This window comes from Lampris incognitus, chromosome 14 (assembly GCF_029633865.1).
Source record: "Lampris incognitus isolate fLamInc1 chromosome 14, fLamInc1.hap2, whole genome shotgun sequence".
NCBI classification, from domain to species: Eukaryota; Metazoa; Chordata; class Actinopteri; order Lampriformes; family Lampridae; genus Lampris; species Lampris incognitus.
This window is the reverse complement of record NC_079224.1, coordinates 37394024-37414955: the sequence shown is the minus strand read 5'-3', so window position 1 is coordinate 37414955 and position 20932 is coordinate 37394024. Positions and strand designations below refer to the sequence as shown.

The 20932-nt window shown below is 45.0% G+C and overlaps 1 protein-coding gene across 1 annotated transcript in view; it reads left to right on the top strand.

Annotated features, from left to right (window-relative positions):
* dnah9l (dynein, axonemal, heavy polypeptide 9 like) overlaps nt 1-20932 on the top strand; it is an 80195-nt gene that overhangs the window by 55983 nt on the left and 3280 nt on the right. Inside the window, exons 60-82 of the mRNA XM_056293619.1 lie at nt 63-176; nt 326-469; nt 1414-1596; nt 5082-5183; nt 5432-5566; nt 5765-5938; nt 6276-6408; nt 7584-7686; nt 9355-9477; nt 9590-9794; nt 10635-10799; nt 11172-11312; nt 12817-12987; nt 13094-13216; nt 13796-13989; nt 14482-14630; nt 16063-16190; nt 17435-17572; nt 17999-18088; nt 18339-18530; nt 18686-18805; nt 18956-19015; nt 19413-19595. Of these exons, the coding sequence (XP_056149594.1) occupies nt 63-176; nt 326-469; nt 1414-1596; nt 5082-5183; nt 5432-5566; nt 5765-5938; nt 6276-6408; nt 7584-7686; nt 9355-9477; nt 9590-9794; nt 10635-10799; nt 11172-11312; nt 12817-12987; nt 13094-13216; nt 13796-13989; nt 14482-14630; nt 16063-16190; nt 17435-17572; nt 17999-18088; nt 18339-18530; nt 18686-18805; nt 18956-19015; nt 19413-19595 (3270 nt within the window). The remainder of the gene's footprint in view (nt 1-62; nt 177-325; nt 470-1413; nt 1597-5081; nt 5184-5431; nt 5567-5764; nt 5939-6275; nt 6409-7583; nt 7687-9354; nt 9478-9589; nt 9795-10634; nt 10800-11171; nt 11313-12816; nt 12988-13093; nt 13217-13795; nt 13990-14481; nt 14631-16062; nt 16191-17434; nt 17573-17998; nt 18089-18338; nt 18531-18685; nt 18806-18955; nt 19016-19412; nt 19596-20932) is intronic.

The following is a 20932-nucleotide window of genomic DNA, read 5'->3' as shown; positions in this document are numbered from 1 at the left end:
AAACTTGTACCCGCTGCAGTTAAAAAACACCGACCTGTCTCTCCATTGATGTGATTGTTCAGGTTGAAGCCATCCAGGCTGAGGTGACCAAGCAGCAGCAACAGACTGAGGAGGACCTAGCCAAGGCTGAGCCGGCCCTCCAGGCAGCTAATGCAGCCCTCAATACACTTAACAGGGTAACACAAACACACAGCCTTCAAGTTGTTATGTCTAAGCCACAATAAGGGAGATTTGAGATGATGTGACAGTATTTCTCCAATGTATGTATGTACGCTTCATGTGTGTGTGTGTTTGCATGCGTATGCTTGTGCACCTCCCTTTCCAGTTGAATCTCACTGAGCTGAGGACATTCCCCAACCCTCCAGCTATCGTCACCAACGTCTCTGCAGCCGTGTTAGTGCTGCTGGCTCCTCAGGGCCGCATCCCCAAAGAGCGCAGCTGGAAGGCGGCCAAGGTGGTGATGAGCAAGGTGGGAACTGCTGAAGATATTTATAGGTCTTTATATTTATAATGCTTCACAGACATTCAGCCATAGCAGCCCAGCACAAATATATCCCAACTGGATGAGACAGTTTTAAGATGGCATAATAAAAATACCCATTAGGTTGAATGCACACATCATTCTGTCCAGGCCTGTAGCCCCGTATCTCTTGAAATTGCAAAAGAAACGGTGGTAAACACGTAAAATGTTACTTTATTACTCCGGGTCTTTTATTTCTCTTGGTGAAAATATTTTGCAAACTTTTAAAAGTGATGACCCAACAGTTATTACTAATAAAGATTTCATTGCAGTGCAGCAAACATCATTATCCCAAGCTAAGCACTGTGTCGATTGTCACATGTCTATCCTGTCAGCCATAATTCTGGCTCATACGCAATACATAGTGGTGAATAGAATAGAGGATTATGGGTGTCCGGGTAGCATAGGGGTCTATTCCGTTGCCTACCAACATGGGGGTCGCCGGTTCAAATCCCCGTGTTACCTCCGGTTTAGTCGGGCGTCCCTACAGACACAGTTGGCCGTGTCTGCGGGTGGGAAGCCGGGTATATGTCCTGGTCGCTGCACTAGCACCTCTTCTGGTCAGTGGGGGCGCCTGTTCAGGGGGGAAGGGGAACTGGGGGGAATAGTGTGATCCTCCCACGTGCTACGTCCCCCTGGTGAAACTCCTCGCTGTCAGGTGAAAAGGAGCGGCTGGCGACTCCACATGTATCGGAGGAGGCATGTGGTAGTCTGCAGCCCTCCCCGGATCGGCAGAGGGGGTGGAGCAGCGACCGGGATGGCTCGGAAAAAATAGGATAATTAGCCGGATATAATTGGGGAGAAAAAGTTGGGGGTGGGGGTGGGGGGAATAGAGGATTATATGCCATTTTTACTCGATGCGTACATACTCATACTCGTCCACACGGGCACAGGTGGATGACTTCTTGCAGGCTCTGGTGAACTTTGACAAGGAGCACATCCCCGAGGCTACTGTGAGATGTGTGAGAGATGAGTACCTCAGTGACCCGGAGTTCAACCCTGAGTTTGTGCGTCTCAAATCCTCTGCCGCTGCAGGGCTCTGCGCCTGGGTCATCAACATTATACGCTTTCACGAGGTACTCGCGGATATACACACACACTGTCACTTGTATTTAGTGTCGTCCTAGCCACATCAGTGTGTTTACCTTTTCAGTGTGCAGTACCATGCTCTTGTTGTTTGACAGACCATATCCTTTCTCTCCACCCACCGCGCTGCCTGGGATAGATGTATGTAAGTAAACACTTCATATTTATGTCTTTCCTCTGGGATTTGAAATATTTATGTGTAATAATTCATACTGAGACTTAATTGAAATGATAAACCCCTTGAGGCAAACCATCTCGTTTTCATGGGGGTCTTTATTACATGATACACACACAAATAGTATGCATGCATACACTTACACCCCTACACTAACACACACACACAAACGCACACACTTCATTGTGCACATACAAGTACCTATAGAACACATACAGCTCTTTGGCACCAACAGCCTTCATAAATCAGCCTTCACCTCCCTCGTTCGACGCCAACTGTACAAAAAAAAAAAAACAGATAGAAAATAATAAATATAAAATCTAAGCAGGTAATACACAGCGTGTTACAAATGCAATACAGTAATAAAACATAAATAATGAGAAATATGCATATATATATATAAACATACACTCACTGGCCACTTTATTAGGTACACCTTGCTAGTACCGGGTTGGACCCCCTTTTGCCTTCAGAACTGCCTTAATCCTTCGTGGCATAGATTCAACAAGGTACTGGAAACATTCCTCAGAGAGTTTGATCCATATTGACATGATAGCATCACGCAGTTGCTGCAGATTTGTCGGCTGCACATCCATGATGCGAATCTCCCGGTCCACCACATCCCAAAGGTGCTCTATTGGATTGAGATCTGGTGACTGTGGAGGCCAGTACAGTGAACTCATTGTCATGTTCAAGAAACCAGTCTGAGATAATTCGAGCTTTATGACATGGCGCATTATCCTGCTGGAAGTAGCCATCAGAAGATGGGAACACTGTGGTCATAAAGGGATGGACATGGTCAGCAACAATTCTCAGGTAGGCTGTGGCGTTGACACGATGCTCAATTGGTACTAAGGGGCCCAAAGTGTACCAAGAAAATATCCCCCACACCATTACACCACCACCAGCAGCCGGAACCGTTGATACAAGGCAGGATGGATCCATGCTTTCATGTTGTTGACGCCAAATTCTGACCCTACCATCCGAATGTCGCAGCAGAAATTGATACTCATCAGACCAGGCAACGTTTTTCCAATCTTCTATTGTCCAATTTTGGTGAGCCTGTGCGAATTGTAGCCTCAGTTTCCTGTTCTTAGCTGACAGGAGTGGCACCCGGTGTGGTCTTCTGCTGCTGTAGCCCATCTGCCTCAAGGTTCGACGTGTTGTGTGTTCAGAGATGCTCTTCTGCATACCTCGGTTGTAATGAGTGGTTATTTGAGTTACTGTTGCCTTTCTATCAGCTCGAACCAGTCTGGCCATTCTCCTCTGACCTCTGGCATCAACAAGGCATTTTCGCCCACAGAACTGCCACTCACTGGATATTTTCTCTTTTTCGGACCATTCTCTGTAAACCCTAGAGATGGTTGTGCGTGAAAATCCCAGTAGATCAGCAGTTTCTGAAATACTCAGACCAGCCCGTCTGGCACCAAAAACCATGCCACGTTCGAAGTCACTTAAATCACCTTTCTTCACCATTCTGATGCTCGGTTTGAACTGCAGCAGATCGTCTTGACCATGCCTACATGCCTAAATGCATTGAGTTGCTGCCATGTGATTGACTGATTAGAAATTTGCGTTAACGAGCAGTTGGACAGGTGTGCCTAAGAAAGTGGCCGGTGAGTGTATATACGATATATATTTATACACACACATATCACCACATATTTGACATATTCACATGTACAAAAATAGTTGTGATACTGAAACATAAAGGATAATGAGTTGAAGATGGAAAAAGTGATGGATCTTGAGAAACAGGCAGGCTATTCCAATCAGATGTAGCTCTAAATGTAAAGGCACTCCCAATTTCTTTAGAGATTTTCCATCAAAAAAGGGATATTGAGCAAGTGGCCTATACGGATTTTTTTTTGTTTTTTTTCTTGTTTTGTTTTGAATAGGAATGATAATTGAATACATCAAAAGATAAATTTCAGCCAGTGAACGTGTCTTTTACAATTAGCTGGTCACCAATTAAGTGTTTCATACATGAAACAGTGATGGATTCAGTAAGGACACCTCAAATCAAATCTGAAAATGCTATTATAGACTACATTTAGAGGAAGAGGCTGTAGATATAGATGAGATACACCGATCACCCAAAACATTAAAACCTCTCGTTACGAGGGCACCTGTCAAGGGGTGGGGATATATCAGGCAGCAAGTGAACAGTCGGTCCTTGAAGTTGATGTGTTGGAAGCAGGAAAACGGGCAAGCGTGAGGATCTGAGTGACTTTGACAAGGACCAAATTGCGATGGCCAGATGACTGGGTCAGAGCATCTCCAAAACGGCAGCTCTTGTGGGGTGTTCTCGGTATGCAGTGGTCAGTATCTACCATAAGTGGTCCAAGGAAGGACAACCAGTGAACTAGCAGCAGGGTCATGGGCACCAAAGGCTCATTGATGTGCATGGGGAGTGAAGGCTAGCCCGTCTGGTCTGATCCCACAGAAGCTACTGTACTCAGCTACTGTAGCTCAGATTGCTGATAAAGTTGATGCTAGCTATGATAGACAGGTGTCAGAACACAGTGCATCCCAGCTTGCTGTGAATGGGGCTGTGTAGCTGCAGACTGGTCAGAGGGCCCATGATGAGCCCTGTCCACCGCCAAAAGCGCCTACTATGGGCACGTGAGCATCAGAACTGAACCATGGAGCAATGGAAGAAGGTGGCCTGGTCTGATGAATCACGTTTTCTTTTACATCATGTGGACAGCTGGGTGCAAGTGTGTCATTTACCTGGGGAAGAGATGGCACCAGGATGCACTATGGGAAGAAGGCAAGCCAGCAGAGGCAGTGTGATGCGCTGGGCAATGTTCTGCTGGGAAACCTTGGGTCCTGGCATTCATATGGATGTTACTTTGACACGTACCACCTACCTAAACAAGTACACATTGTCATGGCAACAGTATTCCTTGATGGTAGTGGCTTCAGGTGGTTTTAATGTTTGGCTGATCGGTGTATGTTCCAAGCTAAAACCCTATTTGTGTGTGTGTGTGTGTGTGTGTCATAGTTTTATTTGCTGTATATAATATAATACCACTCTGGGTGTCATTTGTGTTGACATAGACTACAACTTTATCTCAGGAAAAGCACCTACCTATCTACACATAAGTCAAATACACTAGCCTGTGCCTACCACTAGCCGGAAGAACCAGTGCATTACCAATCAAATCTAGTAACTGACATACATGCCACCGCATGACGGCTGAGACGTGAATGTAGCGCTGCTGATTCCTTCAAGTCACACGTTATCGTAAGTGTCTTGTGACTGTACGATGTATATGTACTGTTTTGTGTACCCAGGTATTCTGTGAAGTAGAGGTGAAGAGGATGTGCCTGTCTCAGGCCAGTGCTGATCTGGCTGAGGCTGCTGAGAAACTCGAGGCCATCAGGAAGAAACTAGCTGTGAGTCTGTTACACTTCCTTTCCATCCCTCTTTCCAGCCTTCCTTTTCTTCTCCCATCCTTTCTTCCTCTCTTCCCACCAGATTTTTTTACCGCCTGTTGTTTGATCCTCTTTTTTTCTTCTCACGCTTGTTTTTTCAGTGTCCTCCCCCCTCTTTTTCATTGCTTTCATTTTCATTTTTCTTTCCTTTTTTTTCTTCTTTATTTTATCCTCATCCAACTTGTCCTCTCTCGCCGGCTCTTTCTCAGGAACTGGACAGCAGTCTGGAAACTCTGACGACAGCTTTTGAGACAGCAACCTCAGAGAAGCTACGGTGTCAGGATGAGGTCAACTGCACTAACAAGACCATAGAGCTCGCCAATCGATTGGTCAGGGGACTGGAGGTGAGCCAAACACCAGCCAGTTGAAGTTTAGTTTGCTGAGCTCCGTGATGCTGAGAGCACTTTTTGGGCATTATGCGGATGCTTGCAATAGGCTGCCGACTAAGTTTGACTATGTAATTCGGTGTGTGTGTGTGTGTGTGTGTGTGTCTGTGTCTGTGTCTGTGTCTGTGTCTGTGTGTGTCTGTGTTTGCGCACTAGAGCGAGAATGTGCGCTGGGCTCATTCGGTAGCCCAGTACCATGAGCAGGAGGAAACTCTCTGTGGTGACGTCCTGCTGACAGCGGCTTTCATCTCCTACGCCGGCTCCTTCTCTAAGAAGTACAGGAGAGAGCTTCTGGACAACCTCTGGATGCCATTCCTCCGCAGCCAGAGGGTCGGTTCCCCAAGTCATGTATAGCTTCTCCAAAAACCACTCTGAAAGGCATAAGTACTGGAAAAAAGTTGTATGTGTGTGTATGTGTGTAGATGTTTTTCTTTCACCCACCACTCCACTCCTCTCTCGCTTCCAGATTACTTTGCATGTGATAACCGTCCTCAGACCTGGCCTGATGCCCACAGTTCACTCTTTCCTCCCTCCCTCTCCCTCCCCCATCAATTCCTTCTGTCACATTTCCACTGCTGACAACAAGAGATTTATAACAGGTTCATGATAGCCTGTATCTTCCCTTCTCCTCTATCCATCATTCTCTTCATCTCTATCGCTTCATTAGGTGCCCATCCCCATGACAGAGGGCCTAGACCCGGTGTCCATGCTGACTGATGATGCTACAGTGGCCCAGTGGAACAACGAGGGCCTGCCGGGAGATAAAATGTCCACCCAGAATGCGACTATTCTCATCAACTGTAAGTGGGGGCTTTAAATGCTCTGACAACACATGCTGAACAATGCTCTCTATGCACTCTGGTTCTTTGCACTGTGGCATATCGTCAACATGGTGGACTGGAAATCAGGACTCAGGAACACTTTATTTATCATCTCATTTCTTGCACCCGCGCACACGAAATGAAACGAAACATCGTCCCCCCCCAGCCCACAGCAGTGCAGCACAAAGACAAAAACATACATCCAAAAACTACAAGAACACATATCCAAACTAACACATATATAACTAACACAATAATCCAAACTAAACAAAAAAATCACGGTCCAAGAAAACGAACGCCAGCCAGGATGACTGTCGGAACTGCCGGTCTGCATGGGCTAGCAGTTGGCTTAGCTTGCCCTGCTTCTGCATCCTGTCAGACCGCCCTCAGTGTTTCCTCTTTGGGTGCAGCTCCAGGCAGGGCCGTGGTCCTTGGGCCCATGGGACACAGCAGACCAGGCTCCCTCAGCCGATCCAATGCTAGCTCTCCCAGCCAGACACCTTTGACACACCTCCCCGCACTCCACACAATGACGCCAAAAACACAGTCAACGCTAGGTGAGGCTGCCGCCAGACTGCCCTCAGTGTTACCGGAACTGCTGGTCTGCATGGGCTAGCAGTTAGCTTAGCCTGCTCCACTCTCGTGTCCTGTCAGACCACCCTCGGCGTTTCCTCTTTGGGCGCAGCTCCAGGCAGGGCCGTGGTCGCTGGGCCCACAGGACGCAGCAGACCAAGCTCTCCCAGCCGATCCAGCACCAGCTTTCCCAGCCGTCAAACAAAGACAAACTTATATGCAGACATGGACAAAGACACTGCATGGACGGTACTGGGTGAGGCTGCTGCAAACGTGATTCACACCGCCATCTTCCCACACCAGAAGTGGAAATGAGAACAGATCAACTTCAGGTTTTCTTTGCTGGTGCAAAAGCATCTATTTTACGATGTCAACATCAGCAACTCCAGTGTAAATGTGCAGTCAGTACAAGGCTTACCTCCGTTTACAAACTTGGGACAAGGATCATCTGTTCAACATGTGTGAGCTGTCTTCTGTCAACATCTATGACACTATGTACCCTTATTGTTGCGGTGTGCTGTTATGTTTATCATTCATGTCAACAAATACTCAAGTTGTGTTATCTGTGTGTACACATCCAGGTGAACGCTGGCCTCTTCTCATTGACCCTCAGTTGCAGGGCATTAAGTGGATTAAGAGTCGTTATGGGAGCAGCCTGAAGGTGGTCAATTTAGGACAGAAAGGGTGAGAGGATCGTCGGTGTTGTCGGTTAACTCGGTTAAAAGAGCCTCATGGAGTGAAAATGGTTTGAAGAAGGGGTGTACTATACTTTAATGACTGTTTTTGATTATTTTATTTTTATTGTCCAAATTACTTAGTCTCCATGTGCAAATGATAATTTTGGTTCTGTTGTTTTGAATCCAGTTGCGTTAGTTATATTCTTGCTGTGTGCCTGCTAGTCGAGATCCGGTGTCGTTAAATACCAATTTATGACCAAGCTATATTTACTTCAGCCAAGCTACTATTCTTACTCCATATATATATTATTATTCTTCTGCTTCTACTTCTTATTCGGCCTGTTTTTTCTAGCACTAACCCCGTCCACACGATACAAGGTAGAACAACAGTTTCAACTTCACATACAAGACCACAGTAATACCTACGGCGCTATCGCTGGGAGGATTAAAAACGTTTGTAGAAAAAAAGTTGATTGAAATTTGTGAAATTAAAGTTGAAAAACTTTCTCAGTGGAGTTATTACGTCATCTTCATCCAAGTCGTACATACAATACATCAGACTGAGCAGCACAAACAGCTGATCAACTACAACCTATATAACTATACATGTAGTATATGTACATACAAGTTTGACTTTTTACAGGATTTAAGATTCTATGATATACAAATGAGATAATATACATATGCATAAGCTGCCACAGACAGGCTACAGCAATACAATAGAGCATATCTACTTAAGCAAAACACACACACACACACACACACACACACACACACACACACAGCCATTATGAGGGGAATCAGCCTTAAAGCAACAGTCTTACCAGAGGCATACATTAACACATGCACAGACACACAGACACACACCTATACTGATTTGACCAAGGTTAGTCATGTGACCCCTCAAAATGATCAGTGGTGAGTAGCCGTTAGTGATGTCACGAGACCATGGGACTTCTGGGTTATTTCATTTCAACTAAGCAAGTCAAGTGAGCCCTTTTGTGATGCGCTTCTTCATCGTGGCTCAGGATTTAGGAATTGACATCCCCATGCTGTACACACACACACACACACACACACACAAGCTACTCAGAGGCACATACAGGCATATACGGACAGACACACAATTATACTAACTTGACCAAGGTTAGTCACATGACCCCTCAAAATGATCACTGATGAGTCACTGTTCCGGTTAGTGATGTCTTGAGACCACGCCTACTTCTGGGTCATTTCATTTCAGCTAAGTAAGTCAAGTGACCCCTTTTTGTCTCCCTTTACACAGACAAACACAAACCTTCCTGATGATAATAATAAAAACAGAATCATACGGAACAGCCAAACTAGCAGTTCCTAGGAACTGCACCTTTTCTAGTTGCTTTTGTTATCAATAAAGACTTAAGTCATTAGATGTTGGGCAAATTGATTTTAATAGAATACTTTTTTCCCCAGTCAGATAGATTGTCATCATGTGAAGACGTACCAAAGTACTTTGCATTGATTTCTTATTTTTACGTTTGACTTTTGGTGCTGGATTGTATTACTGAAAAAATATTATATTATGGTTTTGCCCCAATAGTCAATACCAATGTGTTGCAATATTACATCACTAGCCCCTCTGTAATGTTATTTAAACAATTTTTTAATGTTATATATTATGTCTTATCTTCCTCAGCTATGTTGATGTGATAGAGCAGGCCGTGCTAACAGGTGACACCGTCCTCATAGAGAACCTAGAGGAGACCATCGACCCCCTTATAGACCCTTTGTTGGGACGACACACCATCAAGAAGGGCAGGTAACATGTGACTGTACTCATGGATGCGGGATCGGCTAACAATTGTCTTTTAACAGTTCTGCCAATCTGACTCTGTTGTTCCTCCTGCTGTCTCTTTCCATCCATCCCACAGTTGCATAAAGGTTGGAGATAAGGAGTGTTACTTCCACCCAAGCTTCAGACTGATCCTCCACACTAAGCTGGCCAATCCTCACTACAAGCCAGAGATCCAGGCCCAAACAACCCTCATCAATTTCACGGTGACCCGGGATGGCCTGGAGGACCAGCTCCTGGCTCAGGTCGTCAACCAAGAGAGACCCGACCTGGAGCACCTTAAGGTGGGCCAGCTGATTCAACAGACTCCCTTCTATCCACTGTTTTCTCTAAGCTCAAGTTTTTTGGGTTTTTTTTTGGATTTTTCTCCCTTTTTCTCCCAATTGTGCTTGGCCAATACCCCACTCTTCCAAGCCATCCTGGTCGCTGCTCCACCCCCTCTGCCAAGCCAGGGAGGGCTGCAGACTATCACATGCCTCCTCTGATACATATGGAGTCACCAGCCGCTTTTTTTCACCTGACAGTGAGGCGTTTCACCAGGGGGACATAGCATGTGGGAGGATCACGCTATTCCCCCCAGTTCCCCCTCCCCCCTGAACAGGCGCCCAGACCGACCAGAGGAGACACTATAGTGCAGCGACCAGAACACATACCCACATCCGGCTTCCCACCCACAGACACAGCCAATTGTGTCTGTAGGGAGGCCCGACCAAGCTGGAGGTAACATGGGGATTCGAACCAGCGATCCCCGTGTTGGTAGGCAACAGAATAGACCGCTACGATACCCGGACGCCCCCCATTTCAATTTAGTTTACCCTCCATTTTAGAACTGGACTACCTTTTCAGGCTGATACTTGGCTCTGTTATGTAAAATCATAATAAACATTCATTATAGTATGTGTCTAAGTAGTGCAACCAGTCCCTTTCTACAGTATATATTTGATATTTGAATCAGCAATTGTTTTCCTTGTTACCAAAAGTTATACTTATCCAATTTTCTGCTTAACACTGTGTGTGTGTGTGTGTGTGTGTGTGTGTGTGTGTGTGTGTGTGTGTGTGTGTGTGTGTGTGTGTGTGTGTGTGTGCGTGTGTGTGTGTGTACTGTATGTATAAATGCCCTAAAGAGTGAGCTGACCAAGCAGCAAAACTTGTTTAAAATCGAGCTGAAGCTGCTAGAAGACGAGCTGCTGACCAGGCTGTCTGCTGCAGAGAGCAACTTCCTCGGGGACAACCTCCTGGTGGAGAAACTAGAAACCACCAAACACACCGCCGCCGAGATTGAGATGAAGGTGAGGTGATGTGAGGCATGTGTGTATTTTTGAGACAGAGACAGAGAGAGAGGGGGGATGGAGGTGTGGTTTAAATGTCACACTGTGACAACTATGATTCACCTCTAAGTGTAATCGCTGCTCTGCCTCCTCTCTCCTCTCTACCCTTCTCTATTTATCTACCCTTCTTCCCATTTTATCCCTTTTATTTTCTCATCCAATCTTGCTTCCCCCATCTCTCTCTCTCCCCCAATTCTTCTCCCCCCCACTCCATTCTTCTCTCCCTCTCTCTCTCTCCCTCCCTGCTCCATTCTTCTCTCTCTCTCTCTCCATCCCTGCTCCACCCCACCCCCCACCCCCCGTCCACCTCCCCACGCCATTCTTGTCTCCAAGGTCCTGGAGGCTAAGGTTAATGAGGTGAAGATAAACGAAGCGAGAGAGCACTATCGCCCCGTTGCTGTCAGAGCCTCTCTGCTTTACTTCATCATGAATGATCTCAACAAGATCAACCCCATGTACCAGTTCAGCCTGAAGGTAACAGGGGAGTCGAATTAAAGAGTGACGGTGCGAAAGTCACCACTCACAGGCTGCCACCTTCTTCTAAAAATACACAGACACACACACACACACACACACACACACACACCTGCTTAGATATACAAAAACACGTTTAAGAAACTGAGGTTCATGATAATGTCAACTAGTTTCGAATAATACTCTCTCAAACATTTCAGACTTCTATTTCGTGAGATGTTGTAATGCACTTGTTATTCACGGTATGACAATATCCGTCTTTCTTTTCCATACAATACGATTTACAGACAATAAACAATAGTACTATTGCCCAGTTAGTGGCAAGGGTGGTTAGGGTTAGTGAGATGGAACTGCTCAAAATGCAGCACATTAAAATATCCTAATTACATATCTTGTTATTGTACCACAATATATTTTTTAATCTGCACATTGATTTTTTTTTTTTGATTTTGATATACTCTATTGATCCCCATAGGGAAATTATGCTCTGCATCTAACCTATCCTAGCTGTGTAGCTAGGAGCAAAGGTCAGCTGCCATGCAGCACCCAGGGACTAACTCCAGTTCGTCTTGCCATGCCTCGGTACTAACCCTAACATGCGTGTCTTTTTGATGGTGAGGGAAACCGGAGCACCTGCAGAAAACCCACCGCAGACATGGGGAGAACATGCAAACTCCACACATAGGATGACCTGGGATGACCCCCAAGGTTGGACAACCCTGGGGTTTGAACCCAGGACCTTCTTGCTGTGAGGCGACAGCACTAACCACTGCGCCACCATCTTGCACAATCAACCATCTCATCAATCAATATAATTGTTCATTGATCTGTTCCATTTATGAACGACAATAAGTTAGTTCTGGAAAATTGTTGTTTTCAACGTTTTGACTGTTTTATTTCAAGGCAGAGCATTCATAGTTGAGTTTAGGACCACCAGATGAACAAGGTGTTTGATTTCACATGTTGCGGTTTGATTATCGTCCTCTGTGTGGAGTTTGCATGTTCTCCCCGTGTCTGCGGTGGGTTTTCTGCGGGTGCTCCGGTTTCCTCCCACCATCAAAAAGACATGCATGTTAGGGTTAATACTCCTGTCTGTGCCCTTGACTGAGGCATAGCAAGATGAACTGGAGTTGGTCCCCGGGTGCTGCACGGCAGCTGCCCACTGCTCCTGGCTACACAGCTAGGATGGGTTAAATGCAGAGCTTTCCCTCTTCCTTTCCCTACAGGGATCAATTAAGTATCTCAAAATCAAAAATTATGAAGCGCTGTAGATGCCCGTAAAAATGCTTTTCTGTCCCAAGCACTCAATATCTCACCATACCACTATAATCATTCTCTGGGAGTCATTAAGTAATTATTTGCATGGGTATCGTTTAATTCCCGCTCATATATAACAAAAATCACTGCCATGAACTTGACAGGAATTAAATGGATTTTCTAATACCATGATCAACCATCTGTTAGAGGGAAGACTAAGCCAAACTCTTTTGTCTTTCATCCCCAGGCATTTAACGTGGTCTTTCACAAAGCAGTGGAAATGGCAGAGGCCAGCGAGGACGTGAAGAGCCGAGTAAACACGCTCATAGACCGCATCACCTACTCCACTTTCAATTACATCAGCAGGGGGCTGTTTGAGAGAGACAAGCTCACATTCACCGCACAGCTGGCCTTCCAGGTTTTGTTGTGCACTTGTGTGTCTGAATGTGTGCATGTAGCGTTTGTGCGCAACCATGTACGTCAGTGTTGTGTGGTTCTAGCTGTGCGTTCCCTTCCTCCTGCAGTTGCTGCTGATGAGCAAGGAGATAGACGTACGAGAGCTGGACTTCCTACTGCGTTTCAGCATTGACCACAGTTACGTCAGCCCTCTGGACTTTCTCTCAAACTCAGCATGGAGTGCCATCAAGGTACTTTACGTTAAATTTTAGACACACACACACACACACACACACACAAATATGCACACATGGGGGTGTCCGGGTGCCTACCAACACAGAGATCGCCGGTTCAAATCCCCATGTTACCTCTGGCTTGGTTGAGTGTCCCTACAGACACAATTGGCTGTGTCTGCGGGTGGGAAGCCGGATGTGTCCTGGTCGCTGCAGTAGCGCCTCCTGTGGTCAGTCGGGGCGCCTGTTTTGGGGGGAGGGGGAACTGGGGGGAATAGCATGATCCCCCCACGCGCTACATCTCCCCCTAGTGAAACTCCTCACTGTCAGGTGAAAGGAAGTGGCTGGCGACTCCATGTGTAGTAGAGGAGGCATGTGGCAGTCTTCAGCCCTCCCTGAATTGGCAGAGGGGGTGGAGCAGCGACCGAGACGGCTCGGAAAATAGGGTAATTGGCCAAGTACAATTGGGGAAAGAAAGGGGGAAAAATCCAAAAAATAAAAAATACACCCACATACAGGTACAGACACACATTGCATATACATTTTGTTTGAGTAACAAGTCTTACCCATAAATCTGCTTCCTTGTCTTCCGCCCAGACGATGAGTTTCACTGATGAGTTTCGTGGCTTGGACCGGGACATCGAGGGCTCCCCTAAGCGCTGGAAGAAATTGGTGGAGTCTGAGTGCCCAGAGAAGGAGAAGTTTCCTCAGGAGTGGAAAGGAAAAAGCTCCCTGCAGAAGCTCATCATGATGAGAGCCCTGAGGCCCGACCGCATGACCTACGCTGTCAGGTTCTGCTCATCTTCCCCCTCTTCTAGCTTTTCTATCATTACCCTTTATCCTCTGCATCTCTAGTCTAGGCAACATAGGTGGATCCTGTTGTAAAATACCTCTCTTGTCTATCTTCTCTTCTGGAAGTAATGCAGAAGGAGGTGATATTGAGGCCCCAGGAGTCAGATTAAGGTGTAGGGCATATTTGCACTGAAAGTCACCACTCTGTTATATGTTAATCATCCCAAAAGTAGGTAATTTTTCAGTACTGTCATGATGTCATGATAATGCTTCATCCTTTACTACTCACCCTGTTATTATCTCTCGGTTAGTATTGAACTTGAGTAGCGAAGCCACGTCTTTCATTCTCCCCATCAAATGCCTGTTTCAACTCTAGCCACGCAAGGACAACTTTTCACCATTGAAACCAGAGAAAATATTTCAGCTGCAGGCTGTCAGTGCAGTAAAACTGCCGTTCCTTTCTTTTCTAACTATTCTGTTTCCTGGCATAGGATCTTTGTGGAAGAGAAGCTTGGGGTGCAATATACAGAAGGCAGGAAGACAGAGTTTGCTAAATCCTTCAGAGAGAGCGGTCCAGCCTCCCCAGTCTTCTTCATCCTCTCCCCTGGAGTGGACCCGCTGAAGGATGTAGAGTCACTCGGTAATGATCAGAAAAGCAGAACACTCATTGCATTCATATTATGCATACTCTCACTCACTCATGAATACTTATACTTGCATGGACAATAATCACTTGTTGAAACAGCGCAGGGTCAGTTATAGTACACAGCAGTGCCCCTAGCTGGGGAACTGTAATGTAATGTAAGCTGCTGCAATGTAATTTCTCGGGGCGATGGTGCTTGCCAAATAACATCCACTTAAAGAGCTCTTCTTTTAGGCACCAACAAGCTCACAATATTCTGAGAAGTGTCCGAAAACACTTTCCCATTATAAAAAGACTATGCCAGTGCAGTCAGCCAGCACAGTGATAGGACTTTTTTGCTTTTTCTTTTTTGCACTTCACATCCACTGTTGTCTTCCTTCAACATCTCACTCCTTGTGGGATTACAGAGCGAGACTTCTGCTCCACGTTAGAAATGGATTGATATCTATATATAAATACTAGCAGAGGTACCCGGCGTTGCCCGGGGAAAATGTTCTCACCAAAACAACCAACATGATCTGATGTTTACGATATGATCAATGATGAAATATAGGATAATTTATGATATGATACATGTGATAAACGAATGTCAAATGAATGAATCTTATTAACAAAAATTATCAAATGTCATAATTTTCAATCCATTCATCAAGCTACTTTGCCAATGTGTGTATTAATCGCTCAGTGCTCTAGCGCCTCAGGGTAAATAACGTTGCGTGCCTTCAGGCTAGCATTGATAATGTTAGGTGTAGTGCCTCCCTTGACCACTGGAAGGATTTGCTGGAAGTCTCCACAAAGCATCGTTGGAATGCCTCTTTCGCAAATAAATCAAATTTTTTACTTGGTTTTTGAAATATTTTTCGAACTGTGCAATCCTTGGAAAGTGCTGATTCTGAAGATACCTTTCTTTTTGTTCTACAATTAGTATTTGTGGAGTTTTAAGTGAACATACAAACATACACTCTTGCTTTATAGATAGATAGATAGATAGATAGATAGATAGATAGATAGATAGATAGATAGATAGATAGATAGATAGATAGATAGACTGGTGGCAAATGAAAGGTAAAACCTGAATGCTTGACCCTTACAGTGAGGCGGTCCGGGGGCTCTGTTATGCTGTGGGGGGCATTTTCCTGGCATGGTTTGGGTCCACTTGTCCACTTAGAGCAGGGGTGTCAAACTCCAGGCCTCAAGGGCTGCAGTGTCTGCAGGTATTTGTTGCAACCATGCACTACACCACCTGATTAAACTAGTTCCTTTCCCTTCTTGATCCAGGAGGTGAGCTAATTAGTTAAATCAGGTGGTATAGTGCACGGTTGCAACAAATACCTGCAGACACTGCGGCCCTCGAGGCCTGGAGTGTGACACCCTGACTTAGAGGGACAAGTGGACCTTTTCCATCTCTACTGCATGTTTTTTTTTCCAGGAAGGAAGCTGGGTTTTACCATTGACTTGGGGAAGCTCCACAATGTGTCCCTGGGTCAGGGCCAAGAGGCTGTGGCTGAGATTGCTATGGAGAAGGCTGCCAAGGAAGGTCACTGGGTCATATTGCAGGTCTGAAGAATCACAGTTAGACATCAGTTTGTTTTGTTTAGTTAAGTGCGTATGTTCAGGTCCAGTGTCAAATCTTTACTTCTGTAAATCTTGTGTCTCACTTATGTCTGTAGCAGTCACGCTTCATACGGTCATCGAAAACCTGGAAAAATTAGTAAATTTGAAAATGAAGTTTCCAGGTCCTTGAAAAGTTGTGGAAAATTATAATATTTGAAAGGTGTTGTAAAAATCATGGAAGATTTATTGACCAATAAAAAATAAAGTAACAGTTGGTGAAAACGTTGCAGTGGGGCTTTAAAATGTCTTTTGTATCAGGCATTCGGGTGGTGTGGCGGTCTATTCCATTGCCTGCCAACACGGAGATCGCCAGTTCTAATCCTCATGTTACCTCTGGCTTGGTCAGGTGTCCCTACAGACACAATTGGCCGTGTCTGCGGGTGGGAAGCTGGATGTGGGTATGTGTCCTGGTCGCTGCACTAGTGCCTCCTCTGGTCAGTTGGGGTGCCTCTTCGGGGTGGAGGGGGAACTGGGGGGACTAGCGCGATCCTCCCACGCGCTACATCCCCCTGGTGAAACTCCTCACTGTCAGGTGAAAAGAAGCAGCTGATGACGCCACCTGTATCGGAGGAGACGTGGTAGTCTGCAGCCCTCCCCGGATCAGTAGAGGAGGTGGAGCAGTGACTGGGATGACTCAGAAGAGTGGGGTAATTGGCCAGATACAGTTGGGGAGAAAAAAAAGGGAGGGGGTCATTTGTGCATGTAGTACATGCAATATTTTGTCTTCGTATGCTACCATGCACCTCCGTTGGGTAGCTTTCATATTTGGTAGCTGTATTATCGACAGCATGCCAGACAAGTGCAGTTTGAACAGTCTGTGATTTCAATTGGACAGGTACATAATATTTTTTTCAAAAGTTGTTGAGAGTAGAGGGGCTCATGTACAGTATCTGTTATATGGACTCACCTTCACATCATATATAGTGTTAAAACCTGCCTTTTCAGTGGTAAAGCTGAAAATAGTTTCTTTTGGTCATGGACACTAAGCTAAAAGTTATGGAAGGTCATGCAAAAGTCACTAAAAGACCATTTATGAAAAAGTGCACAAACACTGTGCAGTGGATATTGATCATCCTGGCTCAAAATGCATGCTCATGTTTCCCCTGATGCTTACACAGAAGTATGATGTCAAAGAATGATTTTGTGTCTTTTGTAAGCACTTTATTTAATTGTGTTTATGCGTACAGAACATCCACCTGGTGGCTCGCTGGCTGGGTTCACTGGAGAAGCTGCTGGAGCGCTGCTGTGAAGGCAGCCACCCCGACTACAGAGTCTTTATGAGTGCCGAACCCACCCCAATGCCGCAGGAGCACATTATCCCACAGGTCTGTACAACCACATTACAAATATCAAACACGCCACATTTAAAGAGCAAGTTATCGTTTCAACCCATCTCCTCCACCTACTCATATTGTCAAATAGGCATAAGAAGTGAAGAGCACCCGTTATGATGACGTGGAAGCCAATGCAGTTATACACATTATGTACTCTTCTTGTATATATCCTGCACTGTTAACTGCAGCCAGTTCTTCATTTTATTCACTTTTTTTATTTAAAAAATCTAAAAATGTTCCACCGAGAACAACTCACCGAGCTATTTGCTGTGTGTGCATTGCTATGGCTCCATATAGGACAGATTCTTGAGTTTCCGAACAATTCTCCATCAGCAGTGAGAAATGGCAAAGTGGTAGTGCAGCTGACATGTTGGGAAAAGATGTCCGCTGTATCCTGGTATTGTAATATTTTCATAGGGTATTCTGGAAAATGCGATCAAGATCACCAATGAGCCTCCAACAGGCATGCATGCCAACTTGCATGCTGCTCTGGATAACTTCGACCAGGTGAGTGTATGTATGCTGGAGTATAGTAGCTGAAGGGTACGCTGGAGTAGGGCAAAGATAGTAATAATAGGAAACAATAATACTATTACTGTCTTTTCCCTCTACCAGCTGTATACTTTTTTCTGCCTCTCTTTCCTTTTGTTGTCTCTCTACACTTCCACAAATTCTATGTTTGGGAAATAGCTCTATTATGAGTAGTAGTAGTACTAGTAGTATCATCATCATCGTAATCACCATCTTAATCTTCTAGGACATTCTGGACCAGTGTAGTCGTGAGCAGGAGTTTAAGACCATCCTCTTCTCACTGTGTTATTTCCACGCCTGTGTGGCAGAGAGGAGGAAGTTTGGTCCCCAGGGCTGGAACAGGAAGTATCCCTTCAACACCGGAGATCTGACCATATCTGTCAACGTCTTGTACAACTATCTGGAGGCTAACTCACAGGTAACGTACTGTATGTGTTTGTGTGTGTGTTTGTATAAGAGGGAAAGTGAATAGGTGTTCTTAGGGAAGATGATGATGAGATGATGATGATGATGATGATGATGGTGGTGCTTATGGAAGGGATAGTGACTATGGTGATGGCTCTGATGATGAAGGTGCCCTGGGAGGACCTGAGGTATCTTTTTGGTGAGATCATGTATGGAGGTCACATCACAGATGACTGGGACAGAAGGCTTTGCAGAACATACCTGGAAGAATACATGCAGCCTAACCAGGTGTGTGTGTGTGTGTGTGTGTGTGTTTGAGAGAGAGGAACAGAGCAAAAGAGAGAGAGAGAGTGATACAGATTTATCTAGGCACATTTTTTGTATAGCATTGTTATGAAGCTAAAACCATTACAGATGTTTCCATTGTTGTTCCCCCAGTTTGACAGGAAGCTGGCGTTGGCCCCAGGATTTGTCATTCCTTCCAACCTGGACTACCAGGTAGCTCGAAACAGATGTTGTGTTAGCAAACTGTCATTTTAAGGAGTTTCTGGTGGCCACAGCAGACCTGTTAAATGTTGCACAATTAGCTGCTCAACACAGTGGAGTCCGATGACATACTGCAGGTGTGCAAGGTGTGAAAACGCAGCGAGGCGGGGAATTGCTGAACAGCAGCGACCATGCTGAGTCAGCTTTTCCTCGATGAAGGGTTGGCAGGGGTTACATTCCTAGAGTCAACTCCGTAGTACTGTGTAGCCTTTTGAATACAAGTGTCCACTAGTTGGCGTATGTCATGTCATGTTACAAATGATACCATTTATCTAACAGTGGTGTTTATATTCTTACTTTCCCCCCCCCAAAAAAAATGATGGATGGCACTTGTTATCATCTCCTCTAGGGTTACCACGGTTACATTGATGAGATGCTGCCGCATGAGAGTCCGGTCCATTACGGCTTACATCCCAACGCGGAAATTGAGTTTCTGACAGTGACGTCGGATAACCTGTTTCACACTCTGCTGGAGCTGCAGTCTCCAGATGCTGTCATGGGGGAGGGCGCCTCGCAAACCCTGGAGGAGAAGGTAGACACATTTTCAGGTGTCCGTCTCACAAGGCCAAGACTCTGACATATACACACAAAGACAGAGACGCACACAGGTACACACACGTAAACTGTGTGCAAAGTCACTTTATTCAGGGAGTTTCAACTTAAGGCCTTAACTGTCATTACAAATCACTTAAGACAGAACAGTTTTTATCATAAATATCCTGAATTAAAAGTGACTTATCATAAATATCTGAAACACTAAATTTTATCATAAAATTCTGTTTCAGATGTGAGCTTTTTTTTTTTACTGAGAACATTTTTCTGTTTTTCAGTTTTCCCTGAACTGATTAACTAAGACTTAAACTTTTATTTGTCAAGTATATAATTCAAAATGTAATAAGAAATAGGCCTTTCTATGTGGTCATTTTATATAAACTACTAGAAGAACCCCGCTACAATGTAGCGATTTGGTTATCCACCCGTCTAAATCTCCCTCCTCTTCATCCTGCCAGCTAACCGCCTTCCCCCTGCCCCTAAACCCCCCCCCCCACTCCAGCTCCCTCCCCCCAAATGCTCAGAATCATCTGAAATGCCGAGAAAAGTGGTTTACCCCCCCCACTCCAACTCCCTCCCCCCAAATGCTCAGAATAATCTGAAATGCCGAGAAAAGTGGTTTTTAGCCATTTTTAGAAAATGCATAATTATGCATAATTACTATAATTATTTTTATTTTCTGTTATTTTTCCGGTCCTCTCTGGAACAATACCTACCACCTCCCAAAAAATTAGGATCATAAGTGCATTTTTGCAAAAATGCATATATTTTGCATAATGCCAAAACATTTCTAAATCCTAGAAATTTTTTTTTATATAGGTGAAAAAATCAAAGATGCTCTGAATCATCTGAAATGCCGAGAAAAGTGGTTTTTAGCCATTTTTAGAAAAATGCATATTTTGCATAATTTTAATTTTCTGGGATTTTTCCCTTACTCTCTGGAACAATACCTACCACCTCCAAAAAGAATTAGGATCATAAGTGCTTTAGTTTTCGGTCCCGCTATCTACACTAACACCACTCACACACACATTACGGAAGTATATGAGTAGATTTATTTATTGAATTTACAGAAAATGTGCTATATCGTGATATGAATGACCTATATCGAGATATGAGATTTTGGTCATATCGCACAGCCCTATACTATACTATACTACAGGGCGGCACAGTGGCACAGTAGTTAGCGTGGTCGCCTTACAGCAAGGATGTCCTGGGTTTGAACCCCGGGGTAGTCCAACCTTGGGATTTGTCCCGGGTCATCCTCTGTGGGAAGTTTGCACGTTCTCCCCGTGTCTGCGTGGGTTTCCTCCGGAT